Source organism: Nannospalax galili, unplaced genomic scaffold, assembly GCF_000622305.1.
Source record: "Nannospalax galili isolate Female #2095 unplaced genomic scaffold, S.galili_v1.0 scaffold579, whole genome shotgun sequence".
In the NCBI taxonomy this organism is placed as follows: Eukaryota; Metazoa; Chordata; class Mammalia; order Rodentia; family Spalacidae; genus Nannospalax; species Nannospalax galili.
In genome coordinates, this window is record NW_008344599.1 from 707481 (window position 1) to 734559 (window position 27079).

Consider the following 27079-nt stretch of genomic DNA (forward strand, 5'->3'; position numbering starts at 1 on the left):
ACTCACAGAAATCCACCTGCCTCTGCCTCCTGAGTACTGAGATTAAAGGCATGTGCCACCATGACTGGCTTATTATTTTTTTGGATATGAGTATATTGCCTACTTATAAGTGTACCCGTGCTGTGCAATGCTCACGGAGATCAGGAAAGGGTATTGGATCCCCTGGAATTGGAGTTACAGATGATTGTTAGCCGCCATGTGGGTGTTGGAAATTGAGCCCAGGTCCTCTGCAAAAGCCAGTGCTGTTAACCACTGAGCCATCTCTCCAGCCCCCATACTATTGTTTTTAAATAAGACCTGTTAATCAAAAAAGACTATAGTCAGAATTTTCAGGGTTAACCTTCAAATAAATATTTACTGAAATTCTCTTTGGGATTTTAGTTGAAGAAAGATTGCTTGGGAAGTCTCTAGGACCAAGATGTTAGAAGAGGAATGAATGAGTTGGTTGTATTGACTTTTCCAAAGTTCTTAATAAAGTTCCAGTGCTTTATTTCAAAGCTGATACTTCCCCAAGGTTAAAATAGGGCTGAAAATTAGTTTTAGCATTTCATTACAAAGAGAAAAATACTCAGGCCTTCTGTCTCTTACCAGCTTCAGTATCTTCATTCAGTCCGTTTCTGCATCCCAGTCTCTCAGAAGATGATAGCCTATTTACTTGTTAAGAGTACATGCAGATTTTGAGACTCACTGATTCTGCGTGAGTAGAGTTCTTTCAGCACCCAGGTCTTCTCTGACATCATGGTCCCCTCAGCTCTTCTGGTATTTCTTCAGTTTGACTAACAATGTTTTGGGATCTCTTATTTTCTGGGTCAAACTTGAAAACATTTATGCTGAATAACTTTATGTGGTAATACCATTTGTGTTTACTGTTAGCATAAAGGAATTCCTGCAAAAGAGTACAGAGAAATAGCTTACTCATCCTCAAGGCTTTTATATAGTTTTACTTTAGAGTTGGAAAGAAGCATTTAAAGAAAGGTTTAGGGATATACTTTTTTGTTGTTTGTTTTTTAATTGCTTTTTTGTTTTTTGAGACAGGGTCTCATTATGTAGCCCTGGCTAGTCTGGAACTCACTGTGTAGACCAGGCCTAGAACTCACAGAGAGCCTCTTGCCCCTGCCTCCTAAGTACTGGGATTAAATGTGTACCCCACGACATACAGCCTAGGGACATGCTTTTTGACCTAAAGGAAAAAAGAGAAAAAAGGAAGAAAATAAATTAGCAAAAGGGAAAAGAATGTTATGTGGAAGGGATGCAAGTGTTGAGTCCCTACTGTTAAACTCAGATTAACTTAAGAGTTTAGAGCATTAAAGTTTATCTAGCATCTATGAGTCCCTGGATTGGATCCCTAGCACTGGAAAGAAAAAAAAAAAATTTACAGGTGCCAAGAAAAGAAAAATATATCAGATGGATTACTTGGTGGTAGATTTGGCTGACATGTAAACTTATTGCTATAAGTTTGAGAGAGGCCCTGGACCATAAAGCACTGTTGATAAATAGTTCCCCTATCCTTAGATGGAGAATAACACATTGGGAGAACATTAGATTAAGGGCAAGTAGGGAAAAAGAAAGGTTTAGGGTAACAAGTTAGTAGATACCTGAAAGTTTATAGACAAAACTACAGTAAAGGTTTTGAGAGGGCGCTGGGGAGATGACTTAGTTGTTAAAGTGCTTGCTATGTATAATTTCCCTACTTAAATCTCTTCAGTGATTTTTAAAAAAATATTATTATTATTATTTTAAATAAAGTATAGAAAAGAAAAAAGAAATACTGAAAAAAGTTCAAACTTCTTAGTATGGCTACTCACAACTTCTTCAAGATCCTAAACATTATACTAAAAAACAACAGAAAAATCTTACAGTTAAGCTGGGGTGGGAGCTCATACTTGTTGCCTTAGCACTTAGGAGAGATGAAAACAGGAGGATCAAGAGTTCGAGGCCAGGGCTGGAGAGATGGTACAGCCATTAAAAGATCAGGCTCATTGGCCGGGTATGGTAGCACATGCCTTTAATTCCAGCACTCGGGAGGCAGAGGCAGGTGGATCTCTGTGAGTTTGAGGCCAGCCTGGTCTCTATAGCAAGTCCCAGGTCAGCTGGGGCTACAGGGACACCCTGTCTCAAAAAGACCAAAAAAAAAAAAAAAATAGATAAAAAGATCAGGCTCACAACAACCATCAGCTATGGAGTTCAAGGCTAGCCTGAGCTACATAAGACACTGCCTGAAGGGAGAGAGGGAGAGAGGGAGGCAGGCAGGCAGGCAGGCAGGCAACCAGCCTCCTCCACCCCCTGTTTCCTCGAGTACAGTGTCACATTTTACTACCTTACCTATACCTATATTGTTCCCTTTACCTGAAATACTAATTTCCAGATTGTCTTTTAATACTTTCTCTATGAGAATAAAAAATACAGCATACTGAAATGGTTTCCAATATATTTTAGTTTGACTTGAGTTCAAATACTGCCTATTACTTAGTCATTTGAGTGTTACTGATGAAGTTACATATACCTTATATATTTTTCTGTACAGTAGATGCTGAATGAATCCTTGTATCCTTGGCAATTCCTTAAAATCCTTCATGAAGAGAATTCCCAGGAAGCATTGACTAAATGAACCCACTACCCCCAACACAGGGAGATGGTTATACTACTCTTCAGCAGATTTATGAGCTGTTGAACTTTTTCTCTTAGTTTAAATTAACACAACAATGCCCTCTATCATGCTCCCCCACACACACACATATCAACAGATCTCAAATATTGCTAACCTATTAAAATTCAGTAATTGGCAAATTAGAAAAAGATTTTTAAATATTCAAGACCCACAGGGTGTTCTTTGGTATATGAACCATTTTGTGTTCCTCAATACCTAATATTCTTTGTCCTTTGTCTTTAAGGATCTATGCATACCTTTCTTCTTCTTTTCCCACAGTTATATACAGGTTCCACCTGCCTCTGCCTCCGGAGTTCAAAGATCAAAGACATGCACCACCATGACCAGCTGATCAGTTCTCTTTGTGAATATGAAAACAAGATTCTTTTTTATATAAAGATGGTTTCTGAAGGTTAATATTATCTAATATAGAGTCAGAAGAGAACTTAGGACTCAGCCTTTGGGGAACTTTTGAGGGATGAACAAAGAAAGATAAGCACATGGACAGCATTGGACAGATTAGACATCAAGAAAGAGGGTGTTTCAGGGAACGAATAATGAACACTGTCAAGACAAAGACAGCAAGGCTTGAAAAATACCTTGTTGGCTTTGACGATTAGATTATTGGCGTTAGCCAGAGAAGTTTTAATAATGGTTTATAGGTTAAAGACACATTGTAATGAGTTGAGAAGTAAATAGGAAGTAAGGATGTGAAAACGCTGAATACAGATTGTTCTTTTGAAATGTTGAGAGAAGGAGAGAAAAAGCAGTAGTGGGAAAGGACTTTGAAGAAATGGGCAGACAGTGATAAGGAAGAGGATGAGAAACGAACAGGTCAGTCAGACAACATCTCTTAGAGGACTGAGTTGAAGAACAGCTATTGTGGGTACACATCCACAATCCTAGCTAGATTAAGGCAGGAGGACCACAAGTTCAAAGCTAGCCAGGGCCTAAATAGCAAGATTTTGTTTCAAAAAGGCAGCAGTGGAGAGCTAGGCTTTGAGATTGGAAGAGACTGCTGGGCAAGGACCAGAGACAGGGTTTGTCTTGTTCCGTACTGTATTTCTAGTACGTCAGTTAGTACATGTGTCATAAATATTTATAAAGCTTGAGTTAGAAGAGGAAAGGTGGGGGCTGGAGAGATGGCTCAGTGGTTAAGAACACTGGTTGTTCTTGCAGAAGACCCGGGTTTGAATCCCAGCACCCACATGGCAGCCAACAACTGTCCGTAACTCCAGTTCCAGGGGATCCAATGGCCTCTTCTTTCCTCCTCGGGCATTGCACAACACGGGTGTACTTACCTACATGCAGGCAATACATACATAACACATAAAATGAAAATAATAAAATATTTTTTTTTAAAAAAGAGGAAAGATGAAGGTTGTTTGCTTGATGGTAGTACAGAGAGGAGAGGGAATCTTCAGAAATTGGTGATTTTGTAATCACTTCTGTGACCTGTGAGAGGGAGAGCTAGGCAAATAAAGCTTCAAGGAAGGATTGAAAATCTACTGCCTTCTGTAAAGAATGGCCCCTGTTCAGAGTAGTAAATAAACTCTTTGGGTTAAGTAACATGTGGTGGCGCATGCCTTTAATCCCAGCACTTGGGAGGCAGAGGCAGGCGGATCTCTGTGAGTTCGAGGCCAGCCTGGTCTACATAGTGGGTTCCAGGCCAGCTGGGGCTACAGGGAAACCCTGTCTCAAAAAGACCAAAAAAAAAAAAACAGTAAATAAATGGAGCTGAGAGAGCTCAGAGTGCTTGTCTCACAAGCATGAGGACCTGATTTTGATCCCCAGAATACATGTTAAAAATATGGCCTGTGGTGGTGCATACTTGTGATCCCAGTGCTGGGGAGGCAGAGATGGGAGGATCCCTGGGCCTTGCTGGCCAGCCAGTCTTACCTAAATGGAGCTTCAGGACAATGAAGAAGACCCTGTTGCAAAGGATGTGGATGGTATTCCAGAGGATAATGTCCCAGGTTGCCTTCTGGTCCCAAACACATGCACACAAGCATGCATACACACTTATATATATATATATGATTTGGAAATGGATTGAGGAAGAGAAAATCTTTACTAAAGAGAACAAACCAAAAGCTTGACTAGGAAAGTGCTTTTTTCTTATCATTCTTCAAGGGATCAATTTATAAGTTTTGACACTTTGATTGCTTCTTTTCATTATAGGATTTATGACCAGAGGAAAATTGATGAGAATGAGAACAATGGAGTACTGAAGAAATTCTGTCCTCATCACTTGGTAAGATTCATGAAGGGCTAGTGGCTCCTAGCTTGCTTGGCTTCATCCTAGGCTACCCCCAAACTTGTTGGTATAATGCTAAGAGTTTGAACTTTGAAGTCAGACAGATTTTAATCTTGGCTTCCCCATTTATCAGGTTTATGTTCTCGGGCAGCATTTTGCCTCTGTTAGCCTCAGTTTTCTTGTTGACATAATAGAGATAAAGTGATGGTGTGCCCTAATGAGATAGTATATATGAAATGTCTAGCATACAGAAGCGAACCGAGAGAGGGCCCTAAGACCTTACCCTTTAAGGTGGTCATGTTTCCTCAGTTAAACATTTCCTCTCCCTCCATCTCCATCTCTATTTCTCAATCTCTGGGAGAAGATATAGGGGAATTTCTAAGAAAACCTGTTCTTGAAGGTGGTATAACAAATGGGGTGGGGGGAATCAGTCAGTGTCTGCTCCTTATTGCAGGTGAACAGTGAGTCCAAAGCAAACATCACCTGTCTTGTGTACAGCCACGACGGCACAGGTATGTGAGCAGGGCCCGCTCCTAGGCTAGCATGCCCCCTCTGTCTAGGGAGCTGCTGAGCCAGTGAGGCATGTGCCCTCCAGTGCTCACCACTGTGCTGCTATAGCTCCAAGTGGAGCAGCTGGGGAGTAATTGCTGATGGTAAGCATGTAGTGGGAGGATACAGCAGATGACCCTTGGAGGTACCAGGGATGATTCGCAGAATGCTGCAAACGATATTTGGCAGGCTTGTCCAGGCTACTTGCCTAGGCTACATGTCTGAGCAAGTTCTTATGGCTTTGATTGAATACTGAGTAAATAGGTATGATCATCTGAGCATTCTGCTACCCCTGGGTTGGTAATATGTTCATAGTTTACCCTATATAACCTACTTGCCTGCTGTTCCAACTAAGCTAGATGGGTGCTGTATCTGGGTACTAAGAGGATGCACTTCCCCTGCAACTCCTTGTCTCCCTGCATTTTTCAGCCTTTGCCTTCACTGCTGTGTTCTTGTTCTTGGCAGAGCTCCTTGCCAGTTACAATGATGAAGACATTTACCTTTTCAACTCTTCTCACAGTGATGGGGCCCAGTATATTAAGAGATACAAAGGTCATAGAAATAATGCTACAGGTGAGACTGCCTTTCTAGGTTTCTGTGACCCAAGTCACATTGAAAAAAACCACATTATCTTATTCCACATTATCTTATTGTGTTAAGTGGGAGCTACCCAAAGGAGTAGGCTACCTGTGTCAACTTGGGCAAGGAAAGGCTATCTCTAGTTGGACTGGAGTCTTTTAGCTTTTTCCACTGTGCTACAGGGAAGATAGATGCTCAGTAAGCATCTTCACTGCGGTTATGTTGCTTCTAGCTGGTTTAGACATGAAACTAAACTTTTTATTTTCTGTGATTTCAGGTAACTTGAGAATAGGCATAGAAATCTTGTTGGAGAGTCAAGGAAAACGTTAGTGGTGCTGAATTGCATAAAATGACGAATAAGATTGTACCTTTAGCGAGAAAGATGCTAATGATTCTTAGTGAAGCAAAGTAGAAAGAAGACTTTTTTTGTTCTGTTTTTATGGTTTCCAATCATTGGGGCTCATTGGACTCACCTGACAATCTTAATTTAAAAAGTACTAATCCCAGTACATGCTGATTTAATTGGTGCAGGGTACAGCTGGAACGTTGAGATTTTTAAAAAATTGCCACCTGGTTTTAATGTAAAGAGAAGGTAGAGAGTGACTGGGTTTTGTTGTTACCACCTAACAGTATATGTCACAATTTGACTTGGAGACAGCAGTTACTTTTATTTTTTCTCTTGATAAAGAAGAAAGGGGGTGGCAGTATATTTGGATCTCATTCCATAGGCAAACAAAAGGGAAGGTGCCAGTGTCATGGCTGGTATGGAACAGGCTGTAGGAATTGGAATTTGTGGTTTCTTTTATAAATTCCAAAGAGTTGGGTACTTTTAATTGAGCTCTGATAGTAGGCACAGTTGAAATGCTTATTATAGGTGATTATAGCATATACTTCCATCAGTCTCAGATCAACTGATGACCCAAGAAACACTAGGTACCAATAAAATGCATACAAAGTAGAATCCTAGGGCACAGGGCATTATTGCCTAGGAGTGGATTTTGCTGAAGTGAATCAGGCCAGAATAGGTAAGGCATAGTATGAGGCCTGTGGTTGCCAGATAAGGTATAATTGAGGCAGAATGTTGCTTAGGCACTGAAGACTCCTGTACCCAATGGAGTACCTTGGGAGAATGTAAATAGTTTTTGATACTAGTGCGATAATTGTCTATTACACATGTATAATTTCTTGATTCGTTTTATAGAAATGAATTATTTGGCATTCAGCTGATTCAGAGTTTGAATTACTGAATTCCCTGTGAGGTAAATAAATATAGGCCCAGTGCCAATCCTTATGTGTTTTTTTTTGTTTTGTTTTTTCCCTTATCATTTCAGTAAAAGGCGTCAATTTCTATGGCCCCAAGAGTGAGTTTGTGGTGAGCGGTAGTGACTGTGGGCACATCTTCCTCTGGGAGAAATCATCCTGCCAGATCATTCAGTTCATGGAGGGGGACAAGGGAGGAGTGGTAAGTATAAACTGGCTGGTCCCCTAGTTTCTCAGGTCAGCAAGATAGGTCTTACTTGGCCACTGGCTTTCCACTGCAACTATTTGGCTCCATGTTTTAGAGTTCTACACAGCTAAATTAAAAGGCAGTGTGCCTTGGGGTGCTGAAATTTAACGGAATGTTTTCTTCTTTTTTTCTTTGTTCTACTCTTAAAGGTGTGGTTTATTAAAAAGAGAAGGAAATTTTAGGAAGAATTTGTAATCTGAATGAGATAACAGATCTCTTAAAGCATGAGCTTTTTCCAAAAGAGAAATCATTAGAGCTCAGGACACACCCTCCTATACAATGTTAAAACAAGATGTTTCTGTGTCTTATCTGTTAAGTAAGCTAAGCAGTGATGTTGGCTGATTTCTGGATCAGCAGATAAAAGCTAGATGAACATTTTTTTGTTGTTTTTATTTTGTTTTTTAATTTTGGAAGGAACTTTTTTTTTCAACAACTGAGAAATCAGAGTATTGTTTGTAATTTAGATAACATAGTATTCAAAATTAAATTTATTTGGTGTTGTAATACTTAGGAGAATGTCCTTGTACTTAGCAAATACATAATAAAGTATTTAGGGATGATATGTCATACTGTCAAATGTATACAAACACATAATTTGTACATATTTAAGGAAGAAAGCAAATGTGGCAAAATACACATTTTTCTTAAAAAAATAGATAAGCAGCCTGCTATATAATCTGTGGTCATTTCACTATCTTCAGACTTTTGAGTTTTGCAAGCATCCTCTGTGGAGACAAAGTGAAAGGAAGAGTGAAAATCACGTTAAGGGTAAAGAAAGGTCAGCTCCTAGGGGCTGGAGAGATGGCTCAGCGGTTAAGAGCACTGACTGCTCTTGCAGAAGACCTGGGTTCGATTCCCAGCACCCACATGGTGGCTATGAACCATCCTTAACTCCAGTTCCAGGGGAATCCGAAGCCCTCTTCTGACCTCCTCGGCATTGCATGACACGGGTGTACGCACATACATGTAGATGATACACTCATACATATAAAATAAAAATAATAAAAATTTTTTTTTTTTTTCATCTTTTTGAGACAGGGTCTCCCTGTAGCCCCAGCTGTCCTGGAACTCACTATTGTAAACCAGGCTGGCCTTGAACTCACAGAGATCCGCCTGCCTCAGCGTCCACGCCACCACACCTGGCAAAATATTTTTTTAAAAAAAGGTTAGCTCCTAAGCTCAAATCTAGCTACCATGGGTTTTTTGTTTTTGTTTTGTTTTTGTTTTTGTTTTTTCCTTCCCTTTTTTTTTGAGACCCAGAGTTAGGAAAGGGTTAAATATAGCTTTTGTTACAAGGTTTTTGAACCATTGAAGAAAGGAAAGATACAGTTTTGAAAGATTATATTGTACTGATTACCGAAGACCCAAGGCCTCTAAGGAATGACTAGAACTGCTTGGGCTCTCTTCCCTTTCATTCTTTGAAGCTGTGGGGCACTTCAAGGAATCCAGCCATGACTTGATGAGACTTACCAGAGAGTGGTTTTAGAATTTAAAGTACTTCCTTGGCAATCAGGATCCCATTTCTTCTTGTAATTCTCTTGGCCTGTTTATGAGAGCATTTCACATTTTCTTCTGTTTCCTCTAAATTTTGGGGATCTAGGATCAATTATAGATAAGGCTTCTGTAGGCTGAATGCAAGAGGAGAGGAATCTCAAAGTGTGTCCTGATCTTCTCTCCTTGTGTTTCCAGTTCTTTTATAGGTTCTCTATTACTTGCAGAGTAAATCCAAATCATTGGAATCTTAATGAAAATCTGCAGTAGGCATCTAGTCAGTAAATCAAAAAGAACTGGTGAATTCTTTATTGCATTCTGTTCCAGAAGATGCAGGGATAAATGCTCTCTGCCAGGCCAGCACTTGTCTGTTCTCCAAGAGCATTCTGCAGGCCAGTTTGCTTTCAGCTCAGCCAGTACCAGGGTTTGCTGATAAATCCAGTGCTTAGGTGGGAAAAACATCTATTTGGGATGGGTGGGCCCCAGGCCTGAGTTATGATTCTAAGAGACATAGTGTAACTGCCTTTGATGAGAGTTTCTTTACTTGTTCTTGCCTTCATCAGCTGATTGATACATTTGATCCTCACCTGGTTCCCTCTGGGGCTATTTTTTGTTATTAACCTTCTAAGAGTCGGGGTCACCAGGCTCCAGCCTAGGTGTAGATTATAAAGTATTCTGAGCATTCTGGATCATAAAGTAGAATGTTAGAGTCAGAGGGCTCTTTTTTTTTTTCTTTTTGAGACAGGTCACAGTGAAGCCCTGGGACTTGCTGTATAGACTAGGATGCCTTTGAACTCAGAGGTCCACCTGCCTTTGCCTCCTGTGTGCTAGGATTAAAGGCATATACCCAGCCAAATCAGATGGATCTTAGAAGTTATTGCCCACCTTACCCTGGTCTCCTAATTCCTAATTCTTGTTTTGGGTTCCTTTCTTTGTTCCCACTCAATTTCACAGGGCCAAGAGTGGGGAAATGTTGTCAAGGGACAACTTGTTAGTTTCCCAAGAACACTTTGATGCTTTATTCCATTCCCTACATTCCCCCCAGCCTAGTCTTCTAAGACCAGAGCTTTTTTTTCTGCTCAAGCATTATTGACAGGCTAAGTCCTGGCATTCAGACAGGTCTGGTGACATGACCAGATTCCCTGGCCCAGAAGTTTTCTGTCGGCTCCCCCTGCAGGCTCCAGCTCCGGTATTGTATGTACTTTTTTTAATTCTCTTGTCCTCTTGCCATTGGCTTTGTCTTAAGGCTTAAGTCCCAATGAATTGTTCTCCTGTGCTTTTTTATTTTGCCCACTTGTTGAAGCAGAGCTAGCTCAGAGTATATGGTCTTTAGCAAGGTTTTATGAGATGGATGAATGCGTTGACGTTAGTATGTGTAAGTCATCACATATCTATTGATAACATATTTCAGCACTAAAGTTTGTTCTCTAGTGCCTCCACATGCTCCAAGTGCACTGCCTGAAATATAAACTGCAGTGACTGAAGTGTGAAATGGGAGCAGCTTAAGAATGGAGTTTCTGCTTTACTCAGGCTCAAACTTAGATTCTAGTCTTCTCTAGCATGTGTTTATTTGTAAACTCAAAGAAAACTAAAAGTCAACTATATTCTTCATGTCTACCCCTACCTTCTTCTTAGCTGCTTTCTGAGTGTGCAGGCACAATAGGGGATATTGGTCCAGAGAGAAAACTAAAAGAGGCTTTTTGCCAGGGATTGTTTTCTTCAACTATAGAGCAGCTGCAAGGCGGGTGCTTTTCCTATCTGCTCTTCATCTAACTAAAAGCCTAAGAAGTGCTTTAGCAGCTAAAACTGGGACTAGCTCTTCCACTGGGGATGGGAACTGCTCTGCCCTGCCCTGCCCTGCCCTGCCCTGCCCTGCCCTGTACCATTAAGGAAGCTAGTGTTTTCAAGTCAGACAGCAGAGGGCATAGGTGCTTTCAGACAAGAGGAAACTGTGACCCAAGGATTGCTGTTTTTTTTCTCTCCTGTTCAGTGAATGTGAGGGTAGCTGAAATTGATTCAGTGGGGACCCCAAGAAACTGCCTTGTTATAACATGCTGTCCTATAGCTGAGTTTATTGTGTTTTTAGAGTAGGTAGGAGGATGTTGCCCCCTAGGATATGTAGAGTTCTCCAGCAGACATGAGCCTCTGCTACTCCCTCCACCTTCTCTAGTTCAAGTTTTCTTTCCAGCTTCTGCCTTCTTTCAGCTCATAAACAGTGCCAAGTGAATATAATTGCTCACTGAGTCTTCTCTGGAAGCACAGTAGCAGCTGCTGCTTTCTTCATTTTTAAAACTTTGTCACTTGATAAAAGCCAGTGATATGTTTTTTCCCCAGCCTCAAGCAAGTTGAAGCTTTAGAATCTGGAGTGAATGAGATTCTAAAGGTAGAGAGTTACCTTTATTCTGTACCTTATTACTTTCTTAGACACTAGAGTAAGCGCGGCCAATCCCTCACCCACTCCTGGGGCTATGTCTAGGGATGCAGCCACCCCTGATCTATACATTGTGGAAATGATAGATAGGTCTGATCTTGTACCCAGTTTGTGTCTCCTCTTACCACAGGACTATTTGGCCTAGGCTCAGGTGGATGGGCATGCTTCAGCCCAGATCAAGGGCAACCATTTGGCTCAAGGTGATGGTGGTCCAGCACACTCCTGAGCCTATGCTTCTTTCTTCCTAACCAGGTAAATTGTCTTGAGCCCCATCCTCACCTCCCTGTTCTGGCAACCAGTGGCCTAGACCATGATGTGAAGATCTGGGCACCTACAGCTGAAGCTTCCACTGAGCTGACAGGGTTAAAAGATGTAAGTGACTAGCTGAAGTTCTTTTGTTTCTCCTTGTGCACATAACTGTTTACTGTTCGTCATCATAGGAAGGCATGACCTGCTGCTCAATCTTTTAAAGGCATTTTTCTAACACTCACCTCCACCTTCCTCTCACTGCCTCTGAACCAAAGGACAACTTTAAGTTCCTCTAGTTAGTAGGAGGATGAGGGTAGGAAGCATCTTCAGGAAAAGTTTTTCTGTGTTAAAGCCTCCATCTTCTCAGTGGCTGACCTTGGGCATCCTTTCCTAATCTAATCTAGGCACATGTTAACTTAGTAACACCTAAGGGAAGGTTTTATTGGCATAGAAGACCCCCCCCCCCCAGTGCTTGAGATTGAACCTAGGACCTTGTACATGCTAGACAAGTGGCCTATCACTGAACTACATTCTAGCCCTTAGTTTTCAGAGACAAGCTTTCACTGTATAGCTTAGGCTGCCTAATTTGTGATCTTCCTACCTCCACCTTCCAGTGCTGGGATTACAGCTATGCACATACCTGGCATCAACACCAGTCTTGTTGATCAAGTCCAGGCTCCTTATTCATTGCTATACCTGCTCCCAATCGTTTTGGGTTCCAGGTGATTAAGAAGAACAAGCGAGAACGGGATGAAGATAGCTTGCATCACACCGACCTGTTTGATAGTCACATGCTCTGGTTCCTTATGCATCACCTGAGACAGAGACGTCATCACCGGGTAAGCTTCAGGTGGAAGTGAGCTCCCAAGGACTGTGTCCTTCTTCAGAAAGCTGAAAGTTTCCATGGCACACTTCCTTCTTTAAGGAGGAATGGAGTGGTCCTGGTTGGGTGTCCCATCAACTGGCCCTTATCCCTATTAGAACTGCCAGTAAAAAGGGGTAGTATGTGCTCTTTTCCTCTGCCACCATAACTGCAGTGTTATCATCATAGAGGCAATGGTAGGAGGGTGGGGGAAGAGTTCAGAAGAAAGAACACTTGCTCAGGTGAGTCTTCTCTGTTTACTGTCATATTAGAAGAGGTCTAGCTCAGGGGTCAGCAAACTGGTAGTTTGGATTGCTGTCAGTTTTTATAAATAAAATTGTATTGGAAATGCAGCCATACTTGTTCTCTGTATTTTCTGGCTGTTTTCATAGTACAGGGACAGAGCTGAACAGTTCTAATCAGAGACCATATGACCCACAAGTCTCAAATATTTATTATCTGGCCTTTTAAGAAAAATTCTGAGCCAGGTACAGTGGTAAGCACTTGTAATTCTAGCTACTAGGGAGGCGGAGGCAGGAAGATTGAGTTCTAGGTTGCCCTCAGCTATTTAATTTTTTTTAAAAAGTTCTGCTGATGCCTGGCCTAGTCTAGATCTAACAGTCTTGTTCTTGATCCAGGGATGTTACTAACAAGATTTCCCATCCCACAGCGTTGGCGAGAACCTGGGGTTGGGGCCACAGATGCGGACTCTGATGAGTCTCCCAGTTCCTCAGACACATCGGACGAGGAGGAGGGCCCTGACCGGGTGCAGTGCATGCCATCTTGAGGCCCTGCACTTAAGAGGGGTGGGCTGGAGCTGCCAACCTGATCCTGCCTGGGCAACTCTTTCCTATTCCAGGCAAAAAACGCACTTTGGACTTTTGTTTAAATAAAAGAAAGCTATCCAAGAAGAAGGACAGACCAGAGGGGACTGAACCAGCAGAGAGCCCCTAGGAATGTGTTAAGCCCTGCTATGGGGTTCTACAGAAAGGTGCAAAGGCCTCAGCAGAAACAGCCTCTTCCCAGAGCCTTTTCTTTGAAGGGGGGAGACTGTTTTGTTAACTGGCTTAGGATAGGAAATGGGGCTTCTTTTTCTTTAACCTCCCTTGTTTGAAGGGGTTGGGGGGAGGGCGACAACTGGCTGTTCAATACCAAGGAGCCAGAGAGGAGGGTAGGAATGCCACTCTTTGGTTTAGGTTTTTCACCTTTTTTCCTTTGTGGGTTTTTGTTTTTTGTTCCCCCCCACCACCACCAAAAAAAAAAAAGTCTGATGGTTTCATTGTTTTTCGCCCCTGAGCAACCCCATCCTGGGGTCTTGTTTCTCTGGGAAGTCCTTAAGAGTCCCTAACCACCCCAGTACTTTTCTCTTCCCTTTCCACCTCACTTACTCTCTGTACTTATCAGTGTTTTGCACTTGATTACATGTCCTTCACTCTTTATCTCATCACCCTCTAAATGGGAGTCTGTGATAGAGGTTGGGGAGAAGTAGGAGGTACAGCAGTGGAAGAATAGGAAGGATGTTAACCTCTTTGTTTTAGTTTAATTGTTTGGTGGCAGCAATTTCCCTGTCCCTATCACTGTTAGAGGCCTAATTTTATATCTATAAATATATTAAAAAAGCAAGTTAAACTTGGATGTATCAAGTTAAAATTATTGTCAAAGTTTAAATACCTATATATTCTCTATGAATACAATGCAATAAAGGGACTTAAAGGAAGAATGAGTAAGAGTGATGATGTAGAAGTGCTACTGGGGTCAGCTTGTCGTTCATGCATGGCTGTCAGAGCCTAGGGCTTACCCCTGGGCTTTACAAGGCTCAAGAACAGAAGGATACTTAGTTGTGCCCTTCTCTGCCTTGGTATAGGGGTTTGAAAAACAAGGGATTCTTCTCAATTCTGCCTCAGATCTCCTACCTTTCTTAAGTCTTGTGGGAGCTCCCAGGATTGCTCTTCTAACGAGAGGGTGACCTGTTTTTAAAACATGACTAAAGTAAGACTTCAAGGATACCACTGCTGCGCTGTATACTGGTTCTGGGTATGACTGAAAGCACACTCGCCCTCTCACCTTAAGCTGCTTGATTCTTAAAGCCATTCTGCTTCACACCAGCTCCCTTCCTAATGGAAGAACAAAGGGGAAACTTCCTGGGTTGGACTTTATACCTTAGAATTGAGGGACAAACCAGTAATTCAAGGATTTATTCTGGTGACTTGGGCTTGGCCACCTGTCTTCACCACTGGTCACTGAGCATGAAAGTCCCTGTTGAATTCTTGCCCTTATATGTTTTTGCTGCATTTCTTTGCCCCTAGTAAAGATCCAGTCAGGATTTGTGCATCCTGGGAAAGTTAGAGTCTTATCAAACCAGTCCAGGAAGGAGGGGGGAAATAGAGTATGGTATTCCTCCCAACTCCTTCCTGCCTCCTTCCTAGCAGCTCAGACCAGATGTTAACTACTGTACTTCCTTCCCATCCAGGGAATGCATGGTCATGGAGTAGTCTTGTGACCTTGTTGCTAGTTGAGGTGATGAGATGGGCTGCAAACCTTGCACTCTGGAATTTGTTGTATTTTCTCTCAGTAAAGCTTTCCCCCCTGACTGCTCTGTGTGGTCTGTGGTCCATTCTTTTTTTTTTTTTGCTTTTGTTTTTTTTGGTTTTTTTTTTGTCTTTTTGAGGATGGTCCATTCATTTGTGATAGAATACTTTTGTTCCTCTCAGGATAGATGCTTATGATGCCCTCTCCCTCTGCCCGTAAAATAGTCCAGTCTGGGATATCCCTATTTCTACTGCTTGAGCTACAATTGAAGATTATTGCAAGTGAAATAGGGCCCATTCCTGTCAGTGATACTTAGGAAATGGAGTATACTATTTGGAGTGTTTCTAGGCCCTTGTTCCATGCTGTAGTGAAGGATGTAGGGAAACCATTGCTACCCTTCCCTTCCCAGCCATTCAAAGGCTCCAAAATCTTAGTGACTCACAGAAATTCTAGAATCAGTCGAATACAGTACAATCAGTCACCTTTATTCCGGGGTTAGAACAAGGCCGTGCACGCTGCAGACAAAGGAATATAGGATAGGGGCAACCTCACAGCAGCACAGAGGGTTGGGAGGGCAGGTTAGTCTTTTAAGATTTTTTTTGGGGGGGGGGGGCTTACAGAGAAACTGCTGAAAATTACCCTGTCTCTCTTCTCCCACTTCTTCCACAAAGGAAGGCTCCTTCTTGCTCTTGCTCTCATATAACATCCCAGATGAAAGGACAGTCAATTTATGTTCATTTCCTTCCTTCCAATTTCACAAATATTTTACTTTTCTTACAGGAGAAGCCAGACAGGACTAGGGAGACTTAGGAAGGTCCTTTAAGGCAAAACCGTGGAGTCTTCAAGGTGTGTGTGTTAAGGCAGGTGTCTGCAGCAGTGGCCAGAGGGGGTGGGCAGACTAGGCTGGGCTAGGAGTTGAGTCCTCTCTAACCAGTCTGGCTTCTTCCCTCTTCCTACAACCAGTCCTTCCCTCCCTCTGAAGCTCTGCCCCCACATCCTGAAAGCTCCTACCTTCAACTTTCTCTAAAAGTAGTCTCTGAGCTTGCATGTAAATTTGTTTGTTGTTGTTTTCAAAAAATGTTTTCTGTTTGGACTATGTAGCAATTTGACTCTGCCACTCCCTTTACTGTGGCATTCCCCTCCTACTCCCACTCTGGCCTAGACAATAAGTTAATGCTAGACACCACAAAAGAGGGCAGACATGGCAGTGCGGGTTTAATATACATATATGTAGAATATATATGTACACACAGTTAGCACGGTCAAGGTGGGAAAGGGCATCTTGGGACAGGTAAGAGGCTGGGTTCACTCATAGTACTCTAGTGACTTGGCTAGGAGGCATCCACGAGCCCAAGTGAGAAAGATCACCAAGTCCCTTCCTGGATTGAATTAGGGTGGTAATCAGTATAAAGAAAAACACAGTAATTAACTTCTTTCTTGCTTGGGGGATTATAAACTGGAGAGAGGGAAGGTTACCTACAATATCCATGTTGGGACCCTGTAGGTTGTAAGCAGGTTGAGGTTAAAAATCTAAGGATCTCATTCCCCAACCTCTCTAGGCTCAGGGTCAGTATATGCAACAGTCTACATGTAGGAAAAAAAGGAGTGGAAAGAGGGCCCATCTCTGCCTGCATCCCCATTTCAGGCTCAGTAGTGCATGTTCCCAGCTTAGTCTTTCCAGGACAGAAGTAGGGGCATCAATTGCTGGCTTCTCTGTGGAGTTTGATCTTTGGGGCCAGAAAAGGATCCGGTGGTTTTCTCTTTAGACCCCTGGCTCATACCCATCCTAGGCCTAGGAGAAGGGCATAAAAAGGGACCCATTGGCACTCAAGACTACAGCCTGAGGAATAGCAAGGAACTGGATTCTAGCCAGTCCAGCATGAATGTATAAACACTGTAATCTGGCTTTTCTCTGCCCCTTCCAGGTTGGGGTTAATAGCCTCTACCCTCCTTCCCCACTGCTTTTCCTTAGATCTAACCATCTTTCCCATATTTCATCTTCACCTTAGCTCCTCAGTATAGAAAAATGCATGTCCTTTCTGCTTCCATACTTTAAAGATGGGCGGAGAGGGTGTGGAGGAAAGGGAAGGAAGAGGAATGTGCCAATTTCTATCTGCATAGAAATAGCCTCCACCTCCCTCCTAGAGTGGGGACGTTAAGCCCCCCTCCCAGTCCCCTGACTCCCATCCCCTCATGAGGAGGAACTAGATGAGCTAGACATATAGACAGACAGCCAGAGCGTGCGCACACGCACACACACGCGCATAGTAAGGGGGTTAGGACCAGGTTAGTAAGTGGGTACAGGGCAGGGGGTTGCCCTTGCCCCTCCCATATAGGATGGGGAAGGGAGTGGTCTGGTGAAGGTCCAACCTTCCTCCTCTTCCTCCTTGCTCAGGCCTTCTTCGGTGGGGGAGCCAATTTGATGATCTCTTCCTCAGAGGGCTGCCGGATAATGTCTGGGAGCAAAAAAGGATGAGGGATATGTCCAGGGATGAAAGTTGTGGGAGATGCCAGGTAGGCCCATTGAGTATCAGTCAGTCCCCAAACTCATGTACTCCAAGAATGCAGTCAGAGGGAAGGGACAGAGGTATAGCTGTGCCAAAGGCATGGCCTCTTACCTTTGTACTTCTTGGCACTGGGGATACGGGTTAGCTTAGTGTCCAGCTCATCCTCCTCAGAGATTTTCAGCACACGGGTTCTGTAGTCAACCACCATAGTGAGTAGGTCAGGACGGCGGGAAATCTCAAAGATGTGCTCAATGTAGGAGAGGTTGTCTGGAGGAAAGCAGGAGAGTAGGTGAGAGCTCGAGTGTAGGTCAGCTTCTCTTAATGTCAGACTGATATTCTGGAACCAAATCTGATCTGCTTGCATTGGTTATTGGAGGGGCAAGTGTGAAAGCAGAGGGGCTAGTGTGCAAAGGTAAAACAAAGCTGAAGTAGTCACCCAGCAATCTGGCAGACTGGTGGTAGGAAGGGCAAGTGTGTCTAGGTTATAGATTGAGAACAAGGACTTTGAGTTATGTATCACATCTACACTAGGGGAAGGGACAACAGAAAAACTTCTTCCAAATTATCCCACAACCACCCCGTCTTTTTTCTATTTTCCTTCAAAGTGACTATCAGGGAGAATTCCCAAACAGCACATATAGGGCAGGAGGGAGGGTGAGATCTATAGCCAATTCAAGAGTGGTTCTGAGCCTAGTGAGAAAGGTTACTTTTATAAAGTATGGGCACAGTCAGGATGGTCTCCATGGTTCGACTAGTTCCAGGAGATTACATATGCTGTCAGATCATCTAGCCCCTGCCCCATGACTATTGGCAGCAGTCTAAATTGTAATAGTCTTCCTTCAGCCTTCCTCTCTGCTATCTACACTACAGAATAGTACATACCTGTTAGCTATAATCAGGCCTAATCTCTAGTCAAGCTAAGCCAGACTCACCAGAAGCTCTCCCACCTCTGAGACAGCAGGCCTTCAACCTTGCCTTTAAAAAATTATTTTATGTATATGTGTTTTGTATGCGTGTAATAAGTGCACCATGTGCATGCAGTGCTCAAAGAGATAAGAGGGCATCAGATCTCTTGGAGCTGAAGGATGGTTGTTTGTTAGCTGCCATGTGGGTGCTAGGAACTGAACCTGGGTCAAGAGTCAGTGATCTCAACCGCTGAGCCATGTCTCCAGCCTCCCACTTGCCTCTTGAAGTGTTCTTTTTTTTTCTTTCTTTTTAAATTATTACCATGTGTGTGAATGTGGGCATGCGTATGCAGGTCAGAAGACAACTCTGGAGTAGGTCCCTGCTCTGTGGACCCTGGGTCCTGTCATTAGACTTATTTTCCTGCCATTCCTCTGGCCCTTGGGGCAGTCTTAAATACCAATTCACGCCTAAAACTCCCAGCTGCATGCTATTTCTCTAATTCAGTGTCTCCCTCCCACCTCTAAAAAGTAGCAATCTATAAGTAGGTGAGAAAAAATCTTAGAACTGTGGTTTTAAGTTTTACCACTTTTATTTTTCATCTATTTGAGACAGTCTCCCTGTAGTCCCAGCTGGTCTGGAACACGCTGTGTAGACCAGGCTGGCCTTGATCTCCTAGAGATCCACCTGCCTCTGCCTCATGAGTGCTGGGATTAAAGGCATGCACCACCATGCCGGCTTAAATTTTACCACTTTTAAATTCCATTTTCATGATCTATTATATATGTGGTGATAGCACAGAAGTACTGAGTAAAATTTTTACTGATAAGGGCCATAAATAAAAACTAAGGACTAACTGCCCTTGAGCCCTGGATACTTAGCATCTCTCTTACCCTGCCTCCCCATAGGGTTTCACTTTGTGTAAGGTTTGTACTCATTTCTGTTTGCTGAATGAACACATCCCTTTCCCAACCTTTGTCCAGCTTGTTGTGGCTCTCCAGGAAGCTAAACCAGGCACTGCCCGTAGTGATCTCCTCACTCTTCTCACTGGGGATGTCCTCCTTGCAGGCTGACTTGAGCTGTTCCAGATCTTCAAGGGTGATGTTGTTGGTCAGGTCCTGGAGGAGAGTCCCGTACTCTGCCATGACTGGAAGTGAGAGGTAACAAAGGCAGAGGAAGCTGAGTTTAGTGTAGGGGTCTGGCTCACTTACGGCCAATAGTTACACCTCCCAACACCCCCTAACTTCCTGCCAGGGTAGCATGTGCCTAAAACATGGAGGGAAGTTTAGGAGAGTAGGCAGGTTTGGAGGGAGAAAAGGACAACCTCTGATAGATAGGAAGAAACTTGGGGAAGCTAGGAGCCAGCATGGCGCTAGAGTGACACGTCCTTACTCTCCAATACTCCCTGCCCCCCCCCCATCTTTTTCTTCTTTTTCCCTCTCTTAACAGTAACCCTGGCAACAGCTCCCTTGACTGAGGAGGCGGTTACCATGACAACCTCCTCCCGACTTTTCTGCCTATCTCCAAGTACCCTCCCAATTGCCCCACCTACCTACAACTCCTCCCCCTGTCAAAAACACTCAAAAACAATGACCAGAGAGAAACTTGCCTAGTGGTAAGAAGCTGAAAAGGAGCTGCAAGGGTGGGTGAAGCCTATGTGTTCTATGGTACATTCTTCCCCGGGAGCAGAGGGGTCTCTCACTTCATCTTCCCACCATTCCACTAATGACTCATTTTGGATGGATGCCTAGTTGCTTGGTCTGATGGCTCTCTGGCCCCTCCATGCTTAGCCTTGCATTAGGTTATTAGGGCTTTGGGTAGGGGTGAGCAGTGGGCCATCCCCACCCTTTTGGAGCCCATTTTCTCCCTTGATAGTTTACTAGGCCCCCAACTCAGCCTTCTCTCCTAGCCTTTGTGCTGTGACTGCAGCCCCCGCGCCCAAGAATACCAAGCGGCTGGCTCTGGCCCCCTGCCCAGTTCCCAGGCTGGCTGGGTAGTCGGGGGAGGGGAGTTTAGATGCAGCTTTTGGAGTCCGGCAGGAAGGGGTTGCCACCATTCTCATGTCAACATCCTCTGGTACTGCCTTCAGTCTGGCCTCCCACAGGGTCGAGGCAAGGCCAGATTTCACCTAGGCCTTCACTCCAAGCCTCTTTGATGACCCTTAGGTGAGAAAGTAGAGAACATTCAAGACCTCCCTCCATTAAAACAAGAAATGTGGTGAAGACAAAAAGGTCAGACCATAGGATGAACTTCCTTGATATGATAAAATGTAGAGCTCCAGTGGTAAACTAAAAACGGACCTAGCTAAGCATGGTGGCTCATGCCTGTTATCTCAGCACTCGGGAGATTGAGGCAGGAGAACTGCCACAAGTTTGACGTCAGCCTGGACTACATAGTAAAATCCTGTCTCAACAGGGACCTATTTTCTGCAATGAGTATACATTTTTATAATAAAAAAGTTAAAGTATTTTTTTAAAAAGTAAACTACATCAAACGCTGGCCAGACCAGAAGGTGGGCAGGAAGCTAAATGACCTTGGACCTGACTAAAGCTGCCCATGAATCACCCAACACCAGGCTGACAATGTGGCAGATCAAAGGGGGCAGATTGACACACCTCTGTTTTTCTCATTTCTGGGCTCTGTTGCAGGATAACTGAGGCAGAGCCATGGCCATTGCACAGTAAGTGTGGACCCAGAAAGCCCTATTCTCAGCCCCCTACTTCAGCCAGAATAAACAAGCCTCCCTTGGTGGCAAGCACCACAACACAAGCAGTAAGCCCAACAGCAGGGCTAGCATGATCCCAGAAGAATCAGAAACACGCTTACGTGCCCACCCAGATACAACCAGACAGAAGGGCCCAGCAGTGGGCCTGTCAGGCTGGGCCAGGGACAATGCTCTCTGTCAGCACCAGGAACCATCTCTGCCTTGAAATCTAGGTCACAGCAGCAGGCCCTGGAGCCCAACCCTGCCTCCACTGATAATCCCAGGGCAGAAAAGGGGCTGTGGGGGAGGCTCTGGAAATGAAGATAAGAGTGGGAGGGGGCTGGAAAAGAAAGCTGGGGAAGGAGACAAGACCCTGCCCCAAATGAAGCACTGGGACCAAAACCTCAACTGGAAAAGGGCACAAATAGAAGGTCATATTGCCTTGATTTCACAGGGAATGGAGTTTGTAAATATGAGAGACACTGTGGGAGGAATGTGTAGGGCCGTGTGTGTGTGTGTGTGTGTGTGTGTGTGTGTGTGAATCTCTTGGGAGGAGTTAAGATTTAGGGCTCTGGATCGAAAACATCTACAGGGGAGGTGGGCGGGAAGAGATTAATGTGTGCAACACACACACCCACAAAGGCTGGGGGCAGTGGGTGGAGCTAAGAGTAAAACATACAAGCAGGCCTTTAAGAGAAATGGGGTAGGAAAGTTCAGAGTGGTTGGGTAGAGACTGTGTGTGTCTGTGTCTCTGTGTGTGCACTGACACTGCCCCGAGAGGGTACAGGTATGTGGAGGTTAAAGTGGGTGTATTTGGATGTTCTGGTTATGGAGGTATGCACCAGCACTGAATGGTTGTGGGCTAACTGTGGTGTATGTGGGATGTGTGTGTGTACGTTGAACCAGTTGAGTATGTAAGAAAGTGTCTTAACTACAGGCTCATACATCTAGAGTGGTGAGGGGAGTCCACAGTATGGAGGAAGAGAGCTGGCCTTGGGAAAGACTGCAAATGAGGAATTGAGTGGAGAGTAAAGCAGAGTCCACAAAGTTGCAGCCTCACTTCAGCTGCTACCATAGCAACCTCTGTTCAGGGTCGTGTGGTTCCCCGCCCCCCTCCCCCAATCCCAAATCATCAGTACAATGGCACCACTGGATGGGAGGATTGCAAGGAGTGGAAGGGACAGAAAGGATAGGAATAGGTGCTCTTGAGGGAGCAATGAAGGAGAATCTAGGTGTGGCATGGCAACAGAGACAAACGCAGAGAAGTTGGGGAACTGGGGGGCATTTTTTAGGTTTCAGGGAGGTGGAATCTTCATTATATGACTTTCAGTTTTCACTGATCAGGTGTTGTCCCTAGCTGGTTTGCTTACAGTGTGGCTTGACAGAGGTTGCCTCTTTGACTCACTTTCCTCTGCAAAGATTTAGAGTTCCTGAGGGCCTAAGCAGAAGTCTTCTGCCCTACTGGCTCTGAAAAATCCTGATCTCTAGAGCAGTGCAGAGGGCTGCCCTAGGAACACCAGGCAGCCTGGGCGGAGGCCATTCTTGGGACAGGATACCGGGGCAGGAACCGGAGCTGAGGCTGCCAGGAAGTCAGTCCCCTTCCCTCCCATCTCATTCTGTGCTCTGCTCACCGCTTCCTCACACCTTCCTTCCGTCTTCCTACCTCTCCTAAGTTGGCTCTAAGCATAGCCTTGACAACTGAGGATACTGGGGAAGAGGGACAGGAAGTAAAGACCGTTAGATACTGACCTTTTAGGTAAGGATTGGGAAGCTAGCTCTCGGGGAGGAAGAGGCAAACACTTGAGGGTACTTGGAGGAACCTAGCAAAATGGATAACCACCTGTGATGAAGGGAGTGGCATCAAAATAATTTGTGAGCATTTTAACATTCATTCTTAGTATACTGATCATCCCTTTTCCCTAGCATTTGCTTCTAGATCCTCAGGAAACTTAAGGAAGCCTGAGGATTAGATGTTGCCCTTCCTCCACATCTGCTGTAACTCTGAAGGCTGAGGGGCGGGACCATTCCACACAGCTACAAGGCTCTGGAGGTCCCTACAATGGGCAGGAGATTCCCTAACATACACTGTCAGTCTTGGCTGAAGTTGAAAGTAGGAAGAAGTAATCAAAGGGAAATGGGGAGGGCTGTTATAATTTAAATGATATCTGGGCCCCAAATCCAAGCAGTATGGCAGATTGTTTCCTTTAATACCTTGACTTCTCTCCAACCTTTTATCCGGCTTTGGTTATCTCCCTACACATTCATCTTTCTTCCTGTAACAAAGGAAGAAGAGGGTGTTGCAGGGTCAGCCTGGGAGTGAGGGAAGGCAGGACACCTGGGCCCCAAAATGTACATCCAAGAAGCAAAACGGGTTGCCCCGAGCCTGGGGAGAAGCCAAGCCCTCAGCGAAGGGCCATGCCCAAGATGGAGGCAGCCAAAGATAGCTGGCACTGAATCAGGCAAGGGCAGAGAAGGCTGCGTAATGAGCGGTGAGCAGGCCCTGTGACTCTCCCTGGACCAGCTCTATTCTCTTTCCCACCTCTGTTCCTTCCTCATCTGTTCCTCTCCCTAGCCATTTAGTTTCTTTTCATACTTTCCTTTCATACTTTCCAGCTTTTCGTATCCACTCATCCCATGTTGTGGTAGCCACGAATATTTTTAAGACTTTATGACTCTGTCCCCATCTGAACACCCAGAGTTACCATAAGGATCAGATGAGCCTCCCTATTGCAAAAGACAGTAAGTATGATGGGAGAGACCGAAGCTATAATGGTTAGCTACTTACTGGCTGATGAAGATGGCCATCTTGACATTGACCATGAAGATCTGTGTATGAGGCCGTGTGGGATTCTGTGACCCTCTGCATGCATGACATTGCACGCACAGCTGCTGAGCACAGGTGTCACACAGGTGAGGAAGTAGACAACCAGGGAAGCTGGCAGCCTAGAGCATGCTGGCAGTTTCCCCATCGGAGTGTTTAACCACAAAGGGAAGAGCAATTAACACTAATCGCTCAGACAGCCTGGGGGCCAGACACACAACCTAGAGAAACAAGACACACATTCTGCGTGCTCTGCTTTCATCCTTAACTTCTGAGCCTTTAGCCTAGTCCCCAGCACTCTTCCGGTTCTTCTGGCCATCTCTGTCCCTTTCTCCACGTCTGTCTACTCACACATTCCTTTCATTCTCTCTCTCCCTCTCTGACTGGGGTTCCATCCTTGGCTGACTCATACTCATTCTTTTCTCCCTCTCCCTTGCTTTCACTCCCTCCTCCGTCTTTGGCCACACTGATGCCCAAAAGCTAGCCACTTGCAGCACCCCATGCTCCAAACTGGAGTCAGCAAGAAAGGTCACAAGAAGCCCCTTACCCAGGGAAGCGCACAGGCTCACTAGTTGTGAGGTACTGTCTACTAATACTGTCCAGAAAATCAGGGTGGGTTTGAGGACAGTGGTCCACATTCCTATTCTGTGTTAATGGCACATAGTCAAGAAGACCACATGAGGCAGTGGGTTGTGGTGGGTGGTTGGATGCCTAGTGCAGGGACGTTGGTGATTTGGTGTGTATGAGGATGGGTGTAAGTCACATGGGTGTGTGTCACTGTGCTGGCTGTCTCCTAGGTGTGCTTGTGTCCCTGTCAGTTTCGACACGGATTTTTGGAATTAATTGGGGGTTTTGTGTTAGCTGCATCATTCCTATGCACCCTGGCTCCTTCGTCCTCCCCTCTGGGCTTGCCTTCACCAAGCCCACCTCTCCCCAGACGCTGTGGGCTGAGTGTGAGAGCACAGGGTGGCACTGAGGCAGGGCTGAGACTGCTGGCGGAGGCGAGTCCGAAGCCAGACCGGGGAGGGAGGGGCGGGAGCTGGCCTGGCCGGGCCGGCTGGGCGGGAAGCAGGCTGCATCCTAATCCCCAGGCCCTGCTCGGACTCCCAAACTGCTGCTCAGCGCGGAAGAGGCGGACGAAGCCACGCTGCTTCCAGCACCCTCCCTCGCAGCGCTCGAGCCACGCCACACCGACAGAGACGGACCCCATGGGCCTGACACAGCGGACCTGTCTGGATCCTCAAGCTCCCCTATTTGTCCCCCAGCGTCCCAGATCGTCGCCGCTCCAAACCCAGACCCCCGAATCGACCTCCCCACGGCGCATCTCCCTTCCGCCCCTCTCACCGCCTCCGGAGCTGAGAGCTCAGGGCGCGGGCACTCCCGGTCCCCGGTTCCTAGGCAGCGTCTGGAGCCTCCTCCTCGGCTCCCGCCGCCGCTGCTTCTGCCGCCGCCGCCTCTTCCGCCCGCCGAGTCGAGCTGGAGCCCAGCACCGCCTCACCCCACCCGGCTGGCCAGTGATGTCAGAGCCGGGGAGGGGCGGGGGGCGGGGAGCGGTGAGGGAAGGGGGAGGGGAGGCAGGAGGGGACAGGGACGGGGCCTGGGGTTCTAGAAGGCTCCTAGAATGGAGACAGGATTGGGCCAACCTCTGGAGTAGGGGTTCCATCTCTTTCCTTTAAACTGTTAAACAACCCTCAGATTTAATTCTTTCCCAGTGGGACACTTTCTTCCCCTCTCACCTTTGAATGACTACCGTGGCTGGCACCCCTTGGAAGCACGGAATAAATTTGTATTTAGGGATTTGGAAGGCCTGTGGCCTCTGGGTTCTCTTAGTTACTTACTTTGGTATTTGGAAGATAAAAACAAACAAAACTTCCCAATCCTTATGGGTCAGGGGATCGGTATTAAAGTTTACCTACCCTGAGACTAGAAATGGGGGTGGGGGCAAGCAGTAACACAGGACCTCCTTTACTTGCCCTGGAGCCATGGATCTTTAGGATGATACCTGCTGGACCCCTGTGTTCCTCCTACCTTTCCTAATATACCACCCCCCCACACACACACCTCCCCCCCCACCATGATGTAATTTTATTTTCTGGGGAGAAAAAAGAGCCATGAGCTCAGCATGCAAATATAGACAAGTAACAAAGCCACACTTAGCCGGCTGCAGCTCTGCCCCTCTGCCCAGGCCCAGTGTGATAATTCTCACTTCCCTTCCAACTCAGGGACTTTCCTCCTCCAGATTCTCAGCCAGACTGAAAGAGGAAAGGGAGAATTGAGGAAGCATCCAGTTTTCACCCCATCTCCAGCTTAAGGGGTCTCTCATCTCAACTCTGGTGGTGTCTGGCCCCAAGAATTAGTGTTTATATACCACCAGGAACATCCCCATCTTGCTCAGTTCCAGCCTGGCAGAGACCCCAGAGCCTCAGAGGAGCACTTGCTTTCTTGGGGCTATGCTTCCTGGAGAAACAGCTTATATTCTGCTACTTAGGCCTTCTCTTTGCTCTTCTCTCCCAGCCTGCCCCCCCCCATGCCCAAGATGATAACCTGGTTAGCTCTTGATTCTGTATCTCATTTGCTCTGTGTTATAGGGCCAAAATCTATTTTGTTGATCCATCTTTGAGACTCAGGGAAACTACACAGCTTATGCATAGACATGTATTTAAATGAAACAAGTCAGACTACAAGACGCAGGGAACTTGGACTTCATACTTACTCTATTTCCTTAGACAAAGTATGTCCGTAAACCTCAGTGACTACTTTATAGGGTTCTTTTGAGAATCAGAAATAGTAAGTCTCTAGGGACTGGTACCAGATAGATGCTTTAAAAACAGGTGCAAATTATTTAGTCTGGTACCTTCCACTGACCTATACAAGACAATCAACTCAATAATATTTTTATAATATAGCCTAATACCCAACTACTTATTACTCATTAAATGTGAACAGGCTAGTTGAATGTTTGGTTTCTGTTCTATACACTTCTGCTGTCTTCTCTAAGAACACTTCCTGGATCTGTCTGTGGACCTCTTTAATCTCGGGTCTC

At 45.1% G+C, this 27079-nt stretch overlaps 2 protein-coding genes across 8 annotated transcripts in view; one reads left to right on the top strand and one right to left on the bottom strand.

Moving 5' to 3' along the window:
• Positions 1-14289, top strand: part of Dcaf8 (DDB1 and CUL4 associated factor 8) — a 58996-nt gene extending 44707 nt beyond the window's left edge. For all 5 annotated transcript variants that reach the window (XM_008840810.3, XM_029567222.1, XM_008840811.3 and 2 more), the window contains 7 exons: positions 4829-4901; positions 5359-5416; positions 5919-6026; positions 7364-7494; positions 11714-11833; positions 12433-12549; positions 13243-14289. In XM_008840810.3, coding sequence (XP_008839032.1) covers positions 4829-4901; positions 5359-5416; positions 5919-6026; positions 7364-7494; positions 11714-11833; positions 12433-12549; positions 13243-13359 — 724 coding nt within the window. In that variant the 3' untranslated portion in view covers positions 13360-14289. The remainder of the gene's footprint in view (positions 1-4828; positions 4902-5358; positions 5417-5918; positions 6027-7363; positions 7495-11713; positions 11834-12432; positions 12550-13242) is intronic.
• A 1276-nt stretch (positions 14290-15565) lies between these two features.
• On the bottom strand, positions 15566-25538 carry Pea15 (proliferation and apoptosis adaptor protein 15). Of its 3 annotated transcripts, none has more exons than XM_029567226.1 (5): positions 25381-25523; positions 23427-23488; positions 19485-19658; positions 17720-17875; positions 15566-17557 (listed from the first exon to the last, which is right to left on the bottom strand). In XM_029567226.1, the coding sequence occupies exons 3-5, from the start codon at positions 19654-19656 to the stop codon at positions 17493-17495; spliced, it is 393 nt and encodes a 130-aa protein (XP_029423086.1). In that variant the 5' UTR covers positions 19657-19658; positions 23427-23488; positions 25381-25523; the 3' UTR covers positions 15566-17492. The 3 variants fall into 3 exon arrangements, with proteins under 3 accessions (XP_029423086.1, XP_029423084.1, XP_008839035.1); XM_029567224.1 differs by lacking the exon at positions 23427-23488 and adding an exon at positions 24001-24257 and having other exon boundaries at positions 25381-25511; XM_008840813.3 differs by lacking the exon at positions 23427-23488 and having other exon boundaries at positions 25381-25538.
• Positions 25539-27079: the final 1541 nt, after the last annotated feature.